Here is a 13,886-nt window from a genome sequence, read left to right on the forward strand (position 1 = left end):
CAGAATTGAACAAATCTGAACACAAAGTTACAGAAAGTTGTGGAAGGTTTAAATAACAAAGAACTAACTAACTAAAAGGAGTTTGATGTGGAATCTCAATGTACAGACATTTCAATAGTTACCTCCTGCGGATTCACCGCCCCAGCCCCTACAGGACCTGTTGATATTCCCTAATGTACCAGAGCATCTCCCTTCTTACATTGCATCTTGGTACCAACAACAAAAAAACAATAGTTAAAAGTAGGCAAACAAATAACACTGATAATGATGGCTAACATATACAGAGCATTTAAGGGGCAAGTGTAAAGGTACAGATGTAGAATCGAGGTTGGAAATGAGTGACTTAGCATTATTTCACTGAAACTCAGGGAAAGGAGTGAAGCTTTGTTCATGCTGAAAACACTGAGTCTGGCCCACTCACCTGCATTTCTACCTCATCTGCACACACTATTATCTTCCTACCGGGAACATGAATGAAGCATATCAATTAACTGGCAACCTTGTTGGCTAATAACAAACTAGAAACATTTTGCTAGGAAATAATGGGTGAGAGCAGAGGGAAAATACCATTTTTCCAGTGATACAAACTGGTTTACCAAGATTTCCATGAATTAATTAGTCATTTCAGATTCTTAGCAGGAAAATACATACATATGCAATTAAAAAAAAAATCTACTCATTGAATTGGTTCTGCCTTTTGCAATGGTTGTGCCCATACACAATGATGTAATGACTTCCAATTCCCAAGAAAAAAGCATTCTTCCTTTATTATTCAAGGATGTTTCCTTGGTCTTGCAACTGGCACAAAGAGGCACAGAATTCATTTGCACACACTTTACAAAGTAAATGTTTCTTACAACCCTATTGCTGCAACCGACAGCTAACATAGGAGGCTAGTGTATACTTTTAAATCGTCCTTTTAAATGTATTTTCTAATGCAAAGCTAGAATTCAGTTGGTATAACTAAAAGTCCTCATCTATAAAAAAAGCTACTTTGGATTTCATTTAAAATGTTTCTGCCTGAGGAACTGTTAAAGGAGATTGCTTCCTTATCTCTTCCTCATGCCACAACTAGTTGGTAGCAGTTTTCGTACATAGAATATCCTGTGGATTGGCTTGCTTAACCTCTATACCACTCTCTTTCCAGTTTCCTGATGAAGCATGATAGTTAAAAATTGCCTTTCCTGGACTTCTTCACAACTAGTGTTCTGGATGCAAATCATTTCTCCATTAGAAGCATTTGAAGAAGATTTGAAACGATGAGGAGAATTGGAACTCATCTTCTTTCCCTATTTCTAATGGAAGCAGTTGTGGCCATGCTAACAGCAATGCAAGTTAGGGCTTCCCAGTCCCTAGACCACAGTTATAGCAGTAGGCTCTTGAACTCAGTAATTCTAGGAACCACCTTTGGCTCCCATTTCTCCATTCTTTCAATGATTTTTTAAAATTGCATATTCCCTATATGAAATATCTTTCTGCTAAAAGTACCTACAGAGATTGCTGTACCTTACCAAAACCCTCACCAATACAATTCTATTCTTCATGACTCAGCCTCAAGATACTAAGTATGAATCAGCACATTAACACCAAACATATAATGCTTTGTAGTTTATAAAGTACATTTATTATGCATTACAGTCGGGCGCAATGGCTCACACCTGTAATCCTAGCACTTTGGGAGGCCAAGATGGGCAGATCACTTGAGGTCAGGAGTTCGAGACCAGCTTGGCCAGCATGGCGAAACATGGTCTCTACTAAAAATACAAAACTTCGCTGGGTGTGGTGGTACATGTCTGTGATCCCAGCTACTCAGGAGGCTGAGGCAGGAGGATTGCTCGAACCTGAAAGGTGGAGGTTGCAGTGAGCCGAGATCATGCTACTGCACTCAAGCCCAGGCAATACAGTGAGTGGGACTCTGTCAAAAAAAAAAAAAAAAAAAAAAAAAAAAGGAGGATATTTCCATGCATTAACTAAGTTGATTTTTTCCACAGCTCTGTAAGGTAAATAGGACAAGTGCTGCTCTAGCCATCATAGAGACAAGACAGCTGAATCTCAGACGACTTAGGTAATTACCCAAGGAATTTAGTTAGTGAGAGATGGAGACAAAATTCAGTTCCGTATATTATGACTCTTAGTTATTTCCTTTGACACTTCGAAGCCTCCCAAGGGCAGATGAAGAAGAGAGAGAAAACACGTAGATACTGGCAGTAAACTAAAGCTTCTATTTCCTATTTCAAAAATTAAAAGAAAAACCTTATCACTACATTTTAAAACCATTAAACTAGACTAAAATAGCTAAGGATGAGCTAGTCAGCATGGCTATTTCATAGAGAGTGTGACTTTGGATCTGGCAGAACCTGTGTCTCAACTTTGTGGGATTCCTCCTTTAAAGTCTTATGGACTATTAACAGAGATGTATGAAAGGTTCAGTCCCACCTTCCAAGGCTCAAAATTTTCTTTCTGTACAATCATCCGAGCAAACCAAGGGAGGCTAAAAGAGGTCTTGGGGAGGCCACAATTCATTTCTGAATTTTTCCCTAATTGCAAGTTTGCCTAAGATCTCCCCTCCCCACAGCTAGAGTTCCCTAAAATAAAATTTCCCTTTTCCCCCTACTTGCTGCCTACATGTATGTTAGAAAAACATTTTATTTCAATGCTCAGAAAACCAAGAAGAGATATTAAGTAAGCAAAGCTTGATTTAGACCACTTCAAAAGTGGTCAAGTTGAATTATTCCTCTCCGTATCCACCACTCCTCCATTTCACAGCAGTAATCTAACCACATTCAAGAGCTCTAAGAAGCAAACTTCTCATCATATGGTCCCCACTCCTTGAGCAACATCAGTCCTAAGAAAACATTCCAGTATCACACAAATCCTTACGGGCATTCCACAGCCAACCTCAGAACACTAGAATTCCACAAGTCCCTGATCATTCATTTCTTGCTACCTTCAGTCTCAGGACTCAAATCAGAAAGGCTAGGAAAACTGTAACTCTATAATATCCTGCTTCCACCCTTGCATCAAAAGACTATGTGATTTATTCACACACACAAATGACAGATATAAAGAAAAGCATTTAAAGTTAAGAGAGAAGAAAGAAAACAAAAAGTCGATCTGATGAGTTAGGCAAACTCACTTATCCCTTTTCTATGATACCAAGAAATTTAAGAAACTATATTGAAGGCAACCAACTCTATACTAACCTGAGGGAAGAGAGAATAAGTTGAATTGTCAATGGTGAAAGAGTATAAAAACTCCCCATCATACCACATGCTCTTCCCCATAGGGGAATTCATTTTAGTCATAGCAAAGAGATGGGCAGGGTCGCAGCAGTCTTCCATTTGTTTCCTAGGAGAGAAAACAGAGAGAGAGAAAAGAACAGCCAGTTAAATGAGGAGCAGATTCATTCACTTGTCATTTCCACAGAGATGTGCCGCCTTACCTCAGTGCCAGCTCACAGAAGCATAGCATCTCCAGGGTGATTAGACTACTATTAATTCACTCTTCTAGCCACCAAAGTGCGTGACTAGAATATTTCACAGTAAAAGAAAAAAAATGTTTAAGAACAATACATCAGCTCTCAGATTCAGGTGAGATATGTCAAAAGACAAAAATAATCATTACAGTTGAAGATGTACTGATCAATTCCAACATCCAGGTCCAGAAAAGACTTGGATAGCTAACTTTGGAGACTGTTGGGCTATTCAGCTACAGCAGAGCTATTCAGCTACAGCAGAGCTATTCAGCTACCAGCATCACTGGGATAAACTCACCCTTCTGGGCTGGCTTGCAGGCTACTCCCCAGGTAGCCCCTCAAGTCTAAGCCATGTTTGTTCTATGGGGAAATCTTTATATGACCCTCCACTTAATAATCTACCAGAAATAAATTCCACTTAGTCATGAGTAAAAGAGCTTATTCACCACTTCCACCTCTAGGAAGATGAATAAAATTGCTGGCATAAACCATTTCTGAATGACCTCACGCAGAAATGCTTGCTCGACCTCCTTAGCTGAAAGGGGACGGTGGAGTGGGGGACCTGACTTCAAGTCCTGCCTCTGCAGCTTACTAACTCCATGACTGGGCAAAGAGACAGGGCTGCAGAATTGCCCTATGAGACTTTCGTTGAGAGTCCACTGAGAAGGTACTGGTAGAGCACACAGTGAAAGTTCAATACGTGGCAGGTGTTCTCCTTCTTATTGTTACACTGTCCCAGCCTCATTGTTGCCAGGAATCAGCCTAGTCAGTAAGGTTGCCCCTGCAGCGGGCCCTGCGGTGTGGGCAGGCTTCCTCAGCCTGCCGGGGAGGTGCTCTTCCCGCCACACTTTGCCTCCCCTTGCACTCTCGAGATCTTCGTTGGCTTTGCCTTCACGAAGGTTTCAATGGAAAGAAGGACAGGAGAGAAGGGCTCAAGGCAGACAAGGGGAGAAGAGCTCAGGAAGAAAGCTTTCATCTTATCAAAGTTGCTAGACTGAGTGTCTCTTCTTGCTCCTACACTAGCCCTCCGTTTCTCATCAGCTGCCTCTCTCTTTCCTCTTCTTCTCCACCTTCATTCATTTTTATTGGTGTTTTGCCACTCAAAAGGTGGCTTCCAGAGATGGTAAAGGTTTTTTGTTGTTGTTCTTTGTTGTTGTTGTCGTCCTCGTTTTTTGAAACAGGGTCTCACTCTGTTGCGCAGGCTGGAGTGCCGTCACTGCAACCTCAAACTCCTGGGCTCAAGCGATCCTCCTGCCTCAGTCTCCCAAATGACTGGCACAACAGGCACGTGCCACCACGCCTGGCTAAGGTAAAGTTTTATACTGGACTGCAAACATTTTGTCAAAAGTGCATCCTAGGCTCTTCTTGAATCAACAGAAAACACCTGGACATGGTTTAAGACTATCTTTAAAAATAAGGAGAATTATCATGAGCATGATGCTAAACTTTGGGGGAGGATAGGCTAAATGTTTAGTTCCTATCCCATGTCTGCTGATATCTTATATTTTTTAGTCCTCAGAGCAACCCTAAGAGATAATTAAGGAAATGCTTTTTTATTATTATTATCATCATTATTCCTCCCAATTCTCATCTGAGGAAACAGGCTTAGAGCGGTTCTAGGACTTGCTCAGGTCATACAGGGCAGAGTAGGAAGCCAGGTCTGCAGCGTCCAAGCTTTCTCCTCTTTGCAGGTTACCTACTCCAAACCATTTTGATTCATTTGTATCTTTCTCTGCCCTAAAAGAAATGCTGTGTAAACACTGGCCAACTGCCTGCAGTACACCAGGTGCCTGCACAGATATTTTTCTACTTAATTCTCACAGTAACCCATGAGCGGGATGACTTTAAGATTCTTTTCTCAAGTAATTTATCTCAGGTCACATAACTAGTGAAACGGTGGGGCAGAGCTTTGCTCCCAGGTCTTTGTACCTCATATCAGGTACTTATTTCCAACAAGACCATGGCTCTGGCCTCCAACCAGCTGAACGTGCCATTCAGTACAAAGTGCTACAGGAGGTTCAGAAGGAAAATTTGTCACAGCCATGTAACACCTTACGTTGCCTAGTACCTGGCAGCTTGCAAATCACTTTCATATTTGTTTCCTCTTTGCATCCTCAAAATAGCCTGAGAAGACAGGTTACATTATTCTGAATTTATGGACAGTGAAACTGACGCTGAGACTCAGAGACTTGTTTAAGTTCATTAGGTTAGCAAATGTTTTCTTAATTATTGATAAAATATGTATTAGATGATGTTGAATCAAATTCTCATCTCCTTCTACAGCATCACCATGCTAGGGCAATCATACCTTTTGTAGGAAACCAAATACGCTATAGAAAATACAAAATTTCACAAATGATAGAAATATTGTAAAATCCAAGAGGTATAGCAAATTCACAGTGATCATATCACTCTTTGCAATATGAGTGGTTTTTCTATCATAAACTCTTAAACTTTTCCCTTCATCCAGAATGCCTCCACATCTTCCCTCTGCCATGACCATCTCTGGGGGGTGACTGAAAAGAACCCCAATGTGGAAATGTGTATGCATATCCCATGTGCCTGAGTGGGGTCCTCATTAGCTCACCAGCTACACTGGATATGGTAGCAGCAGCAAAATCAGAAATAGTACTAGCACTCCAGTACTACCAGCAGCAGTACTGATAGTAGTAGTCATTTTAGAAGTCGTAGTAGTGATTTTTACTGAGTTCTTACCTAAAACTGTGCTAGGTTCTTGGGATATAAAATTGAATTTAAAATCAGATCTTCCTTCTGAAAACATAATCAAGAAAAGGGGCAACCAACAAGCAAGTGACTTCCTGTGTATGCAGGGAGATGTGACCAAAGTCACAGCAGAGGTGTGCACAGATGTCTGTGGTTGTTTGGAAAAAAGAGGACATTAGATCACATCCAGGGTTCCAGGAAGCATTTCCTGATCTGAGATTTGCGGCCTGTTGTTTGTGATGTCTAGGAAATTGTCGGATTAAATAATGGACTTCACTGCCATCCAACCTTCAGGTAATTCTGGAGCAGAGCTATAGACCAGCTTTTAGAATTTTTAGCGAATGTGGCTCCTACCCCCTTTTCCATGCTTTGCACTGATGCTGTGTATTATTTGCTTTTCTTTTGTGGCAGACAATAAAATCAGAGGATCAAAAAAGCTAAAGCAATTCCTTTTTCATATTCAAGTTCAAATTGCCAGATCATTAAGTTTCAGTTGCAGGTGAGTTGAGTACTGGAATTAACATCTAATTGCTTTTTATTTGAATTCAAGCTTCAGCAACAGTTGTAACTAATGATGCTATAACTGCAGCATAAGGGTAAATACTTATGAAGCCTGGGAACCACTTGCTAGAACCTAACTCAGGTTCTCATCCCTCCTAATGGAATTCATAAGATCAGTTGAGCTAAGAAGCCCTCATCTGTTGACTGCGCCTACTGACTAGGAAGTCAGATTCTGAGGAAACAGGCAAATAACGGTGAAAATCCAACCACTCAATTAACAATGCCTAGGATCAGAATGAACTTTGTTATGACCCTTTGAGATGCCATGTTCCACGCTTTGGTCACCAGACAGGAACAAGGTTGGGAGGCTGCCACTCCAATGACTGATACTTTTGTGCCCCTTCCAAGGGATAATGGAATTTGAGACAGGAGGGATGGGCAAGAATTCTACCTCAGTCTCAGCATCTGGCCAGAATCTACTGTTACACTGTAGCTATTTAGACTTAGCTTTTGGAAGGTTAAATAGTCAGATAGACAAACATCCAAATCAATGCCAGTGCTGGCATCCCTGAACATGCATGTGACAAATGATCAAGTGATCATGTATGTCCCCTTGATACCTAATCAGGGCATCAATGTGAGCAGCACAAACAGGGACTGTCATCGGAGTTTATTGTTTGTAAGCAATATGCAATCTACAATTCTTATACGCAATATAGGGGTAAACAGTGACAATCTCTTTATGTGCTTTCTATGTTGAAATTCTATCAGTCAAGTGAAGTGTAAGTGAATATTTAATATTGCAAGAAGAAAATGCTGCAATAATAAATTTATTATGAAAGCTATTAGTTTTATATACAAAAAAATTCTGAGGTATTATTTACTACCTAGGAGAGTAAATTGTCAGTTAAAGGAAATATTAAGTCAGAGCATGTCTGGAATATAACCTTAGGAAAAACGCCACATCATTATTCTGCCAACTAATATTTATAAAATTTTAAATAATACAAAGCAGAATAACAGAGTTGACATTAAATAAGTCAGGTCTTCATAGAGTTATTTTACATACTGACACTCAAAACATTAGACAAAATAACCTTGAAGAACTATATTTAATTTTACATTATTTAATTCCATTAAGACAATGAGATTTTCAAGGAAAAAAAAGTCCTAAATTGGAACTCTTTACATCTTGTTATGAAGAACTGAACGTTAAATATTAAATCTGCCCTCAAAAAGTTCCATGAGGAATAAATACTCCAAAAACAATATCATGAGAAATCATCTTTGATCCAATCACAATACAGAATTCCTCATATCCCTCTTCCCTGCTTTATTCTTCTCTCTAGCACTTAAAACTATTTATATGCTATATATTTAATTTATAGTCTTGTTTATTTTCCATATCCCTAAGGCCCAGAATATAGAATCCATGAAGGCAGAGACTTCTGTCTTCTGTTCACTGTTGTATCCCCGTTTCCTGAAATGCTGCCTGAGACATTAAAAAAAGTGCTTAATATTTATTGACAACCTAGATGCTCATCAACAGTGGATTGGATCAATAAAATGTGACATATATATGGATGAAATATTATGCAGCCATACAAAGAAGGAAATCATGTCCTTTGCAACATGGATGCAGCTGGAGGCCATTATCCCACGTGAGTTAATGGAGGAACAGAAAACCAAATACTACATGTTCTCACTTATAAGTGGAAGCTAAACACTGAGTACACAAGGACATAAAGATGAGAACAATACACATTGGGGAGTACTAGAAGGGGGAGAGAGAAGGGGAGAAAAGAACTGGAAAATGACCTATTGGGTACTATGGTCACTATCTGAATAATGGAATCATTTGTACCCCAAACCTCAGCATCGCACAATATATCCAAACCTGCACATGTACCCTCTGAATCTAAAAGTTGTAATTATAATAAATAAATAAATACTGATTGAATGAATAAATAACAAATAGGAAGAAAAAAGACAGTGTTAGAGAAAGCAGAGAATTGCAATGTGCATTTTGCTTCCACAGTCAAAATTCAAATTTAAGAAGTCAATTCCTTATAGTTTTCTTCTGTGTTGTCTGTTTTGGGACTAAGAAACAAACACTTGTCAAAATAATTGCTTTAGACTGGCAAACATTTTCAGTAGTAGAAGATCCAGGATTTGGGGCATTTGCTGAGCAGTGAATCCCAGTTCCTGCCACTATGTGCTAAATGTTAGTCTTGTTAAAGTAGGCATGTCTGTAGGACTGCAGACACACAGACAGAGACCACAGGAATAATCCACCAGTGGATGGTGCTGAGAAATTACTTTTCCTTCACTATATTGTCAAACTTCCAAATGTTGACATTGAAAATGTTTGGTAAGGTTTCAAATGTAATCTTGTCTCCCCAAAGTTCTTCCTATTCTAGTGATATCTGACTTGTCAATTATTGATTTTAACATTTGGCTTTCAGCCAAAATGTGTATCTAATGCATTTCCTCCAGACAGCTAAATCAATAGTCCTGATGGTAAAGTGTCCTGAGCTGAGTTCCTAAAATTCCTTTTAGACTACGACATGTTGACTCTTTGGGTTAATGTCACAGAGCCTCAGATTCATGACTGAAAATGTTCCCAAGCCTCAATATCAGAGGATGGTTTTGAAATTGAGGTAATAGATATAAATCACTTAGCACATTACATGACCTTAGTAAGTAATTTCATTCTCCTTCTTAATAGTTAGAGACAATACAACTTTGTTTGCTTCACACAATATCAGTTTGTAACTTTTTCTGGCCATAATTTTTAATAGTTACCCCTTCTATTCTCAAACTTGTCCCTATTTGAATAATAAGTTGTATGTTCACCATATAAAGAGTGGAAGCTGAAAAGTTAAGCATCTCACAAAAGGGGGCTTCTCTTTAAGTGAAGAATCTGGTAGCCTAGATAGGAATCAGAGAAGTTTCTTATTCTAAAAACTAAGTGGCAGATTTCACATGAAAAAGTAGAGTCTGGGCCAGTATATGTTTATTTTTTCTCCTGACTTAAAGAAATCTGTCTGAAATAATCAATTTCAAAGCAGGTGTTTTTTTTTTTCAAGGGTCACTGTTGGCTGAGGGCCCAGACATATTTTCTATATGATCTAGAACAAGAAGTGGCAGAAGCTGCTCTGAAGAATTTCAGTGAATATTTATTTTCAGTCTCCCTGTTTATATCTACTGGTCTATGTAGCTAGAAAGATTCTAATATTGTGTTTTCAGAATCAAGCAGTAGGGTCTTGCTCACGGAGGAGGAATGGAGGCAAGTGGTGATAAAACTGCCTCTGGGGCAGACAATACTTTTGCCCCAGGTATTGGGGCAACTGTACTGGTTCCCTGCAGTAGCTTACATCATTGATCGAACAGGGCGAAATACACACTCCATATAGAGATTTGTATTCATGTTATTTTTCAATCAAATCTCTTAAATTGTATGAAGGAGAAGTACTTTCATTAGATTATTGCTTTAAAATAATGTTTTCTACAGAAATAATAAAAAAGTCTTTTCAAAGGTTAATCTTTTGGATAATCTGCCAGAACTACAAACACAGAGAAAAACAACTCTTATCCACTGTTTAAGCCAGCAAGTAGTCTTGTATTTAGCAGTATTTTATTTTTCATATTTGAAATGACTGCATGATAAAGGAAATGTGTTCCAAAGAAAGGCAGATTAGTGCCATGTGTAATTTGTGTTTCTCTAGTACAGGCAGAGAAAATTGAAAGAAGGAACTTTTGAAACATAAATATTTCAAGGAGGATCTGTTTTTTCTAATACACATTTGTTTTATAATTTATTGAACAAGTACACAGAATTATTTGGATTAAAGAATATCAATGTTTCCAGGAAGGATTTCAATGAATGCTTATTTTTTGTCTTCCTACTCAGGCTTACTGGTCTATACAGCTAGAAAGATTCTAGTATTATCTTTTGAGAACCACTTATTTGTTATTTTAGTAGCTGGAAGTGACTGGGCCTATTCAGGCTGCACTCATTCGGTCAATCGACAAACATTTGCTGAGCAACGTCTATGTGCCTAGTGCTGTTCTAGGCACTGAGGATAAGGCCGTGAATAAACCAGGGGCAGAGGTACAGGGGACACCTTGCCCTCCTAATTCTAATGGAGGAATCAGAAAAACAAAATAAATAATTTACTTGGGTGAGCTGGGAAAGATGCAATTTTTAACAGGGTGACTAAGTCAGTCCTCACCAGGTGACATTTGAGTAAGGACCTGAAGGAGGTGAAGAAGAAAGCCATGTGAATATCTGAAAGAAGAGTATAGTGGAGTCAAAACTCTATCTGTCCCCTCATAGGGTCCTGGCTGGGTCTGAAAATTAAATTGACACATGAGAGATTAACAGGAGAAAAGTTTTAAAATGTATTTAATGTAAGTTTTACAGGATATGGGAGCCCTCATAAGAAAAGTAGGACTCAAAGATGTGGCAAAACATACGTGTAGGCCAGGCACTACGGCTCACACCTGTAATCCCAGCACTTTAGGAGGCCAAGGCTGGAAGACAGCTTGAGCCCAGCAGTTTGAGACCAGCCTGGGCAACATGGTGAGACCTTGTTTCTGCAAAAAATATATTTTTAATTAGCCTGATGTGGCGGTGCATGCCTGTGGTCCCAGCTACTTGAGACGCTGCCTGGAGGATTGCTTGAGCCCAGGAGTTCAAGGCTGCAGTAAGTCATGATCACACTACTGTACTCCAGCCTGGGCAACAAAGTGAGACCCTGTTTCAGAACAAACCAACAAAAAGAACTTACTTGATTTTGTATAGGTTGAACAAAGAGACGCAATTGTGGAAAAGTAACTAAACTATGGCGAGGCTAAAGGAAGACAAGATTTATTTTAACTAAGTCTGCTTGTACGGAATTCTCTTGGCTATGCCTCCCCATCAAAGAATGTTTCTTTCTTCCTAGCATATGGAGGGCAGCTTTCACCTGGGAGTTTTTAATCTCCTGCCTTCAGTTAGAAAAAGGGAAGATAAGAATGTCCTTCTTGCATCTGCTGTTCTTCAAGCGTCTTTAGCTTGAAGTAATCCCCGTGTGGTAGTGGTATGTTTTGGGGGTCATAATCTACTGTCCTTCAAAAGCATTCCAGGTATAGCAAACACCAAGTGCAGAGGTCTTAAGGAGGAGCATGCCTCGTATGCTGAAAGGCCATCAAGGAAACCAGTGAAGCTAGAATAAAGTGAGCATGGGACAGACTGGTGTGTTGGGGGAGAGGCTCACACAGGGTTGCGTGCGTGCAGCACTTACTCTGAGTGAAAAGGAGAAGAATCTGCCCTCCCTTACAGATCCTAAAGAATAAATCCAACTCCAAAAGCACAGCAAGACGTTTGAATTTGACTAGAAGTTGCAATGGAGGATGTGGGGCCACTGCACAGCAGAAACTTCATAAAATCTTCCAGTGGATGCCTGTTTCTCTCCTAGACATATTTCTAACATTTTCTCTAACCAGCCCCATCAAGCCCACCCTCTCTCGCTCTTATCTCTGTCCTATCCACAGCAAGGTATCCCTCCATTAGACTCTCCAATTTTGATTCCCCTCATAATCATTTAATACCATGCTTAGATATGAGAAAACCCACCCAAGAAAATATTCCTGTTTTACATGAATTCATATCTTTATGAATAAAATTCTGTTCATCTGTTAATGGCATCACAGAAAAACAGGGAAATGGATATCTACCACATCTGAAGAGTGTGTTTCGGTGGTCTGAAGTTTAAAACACATGTTTGGAGAGATGCAATGAATTCACTTCTGGAGGCTTGAGCAGGAGCATAGGGGTGGGCAGGTCCATCCACTCAGAGAGATGCAGTAGTTGGGCAGTCATTGTGAGAACAGCTGAAAATACGGTCCATATCAGGAGCACCAGTCCCCACATGAGCCCGTATACTCCACTGGGCTTTTAGACGTGTATGCAAGTAGCAGATGCTCCAAACTGCATGCAGTGACTTATAATTGAGCCGCTTCTCGAATATACATGTTTACACAGCAGGGTGGGATGCAGCAAGGATGTCTTTATCCAATCATGGCCCATGGTGCTCCTGAATAGCACTGGGGAGGCCAGACATTATATAATAGATATAAGAACTCCATTCAGAAACACTTTTTCTTTCTTGTTGTAATGACACCTAGATCTGAGATTATGTCTGTGAAAGATAGGGAGAAGTTTGTGAAAGGCAAAGCAAATGAAAGGAAGAGAAAAAAGATACAGAAACAGCATTATGAATTTCTAAATTACACAGATTTTTTAAGTCAGGGAACTAAACCAGCAAACATTAAGATGATCAGGGAAGTGACATATTTCAGAGGGTAAGATCCTGGCGTCAGCTCTGTGGACTCATCCCAGCTGCACTGCCTACTAGATACAGTACTGGACAGTAGCATCTGTCCTGAAATTTTTGCAGATCTTAATTGTCTCTTTCATGATTCATGGCATACACTTCTGGTATTTCTGTGAGTAAGATTCAAAATTATTTTCTGAGAAAAAATTTGGCTTTGTGCTATGAACCATTTTCACAGAATGGAATTCTGTGTAAACACAAGTCAAAGATTCTCAATTTTCTTTACAGAATATTAACTGTGCCACCTGCTTGTCTAAAACATATGGGTCTCTCTACTCAGCACAGAATATCAGCATTTCAGGTTGTCAACAACCTTTAACTGACTGTCATCCAGTTTCCATTAAGGAATGTGCTAGCTGAATCTTATTCTGGGAGCTGGAGTCTTTATATTTGTGAAATTATGAAACATAAATTTGCTCTTTGACCCCGTTTCCTGGCATACAAGTCTTAAAATCCTTAGAAACTCCAAAATGATGTCTTTTTGTATGCTAATTAGTAGACTGGTGGCTAGAGACCCCTAGGTAGATTCAGGATGGGGGCTGATCATTTAAAAGGCCAAAGCATGATTACAGGATTAGAAGTTTAAGCCACATCCCCCAAACTCTGAGGAGGAAAGGGTGGCTGAAACCAGTGACCAATGGTTTAATCAAACTGAAATTGACAGGATTTGAATAGCTTTTGTATAGCTGAACACCTGGAGGTTTCTGGAGGGTGATGTGCCTCGTGAGGGCATGGAAGTTCCGCACCCCTTCCTCCATATCTCATTGCATGCATCTCTTCATCTGCATCCTTCGTAATATCCTGTA

General features: G+C 39.6%; 1 protein-coding gene across 2 annotated transcripts in view; it reads right to left on the reverse strand.

The window, feature by feature from the left end:
• Positions 1-13,886, reverse strand: part of ST8SIA1 (ST8 alpha-N-acetyl-neuraminide alpha-2,8-sialyltransferase 1) — a 144,174-nt gene that overhangs the window by 92,192 nt on the left and 38,096 nt on the right. For both annotated transcript variants that reach the window (XM_050747645.1, XM_050747644.1), the window contains exon 2: positions 3,204-3,348. In XM_050747645.1, coding sequence (XP_050603602.1) covers positions 3,204-3,348 — 145 coding nt within the window. The remainder of the gene's footprint in view (positions 1-3,203; positions 3,349-13,886) is intronic.

Source organism: Macaca thibetana, chromosome 11, assembly GCF_024542745.1.
Source record: "Macaca thibetana thibetana isolate TM-01 chromosome 11, ASM2454274v1, whole genome shotgun sequence".
NCBI classification, from domain to species: Eukaryota; Metazoa; Chordata; class Mammalia; order Primates; family Cercopithecidae; genus Macaca; species Macaca thibetana.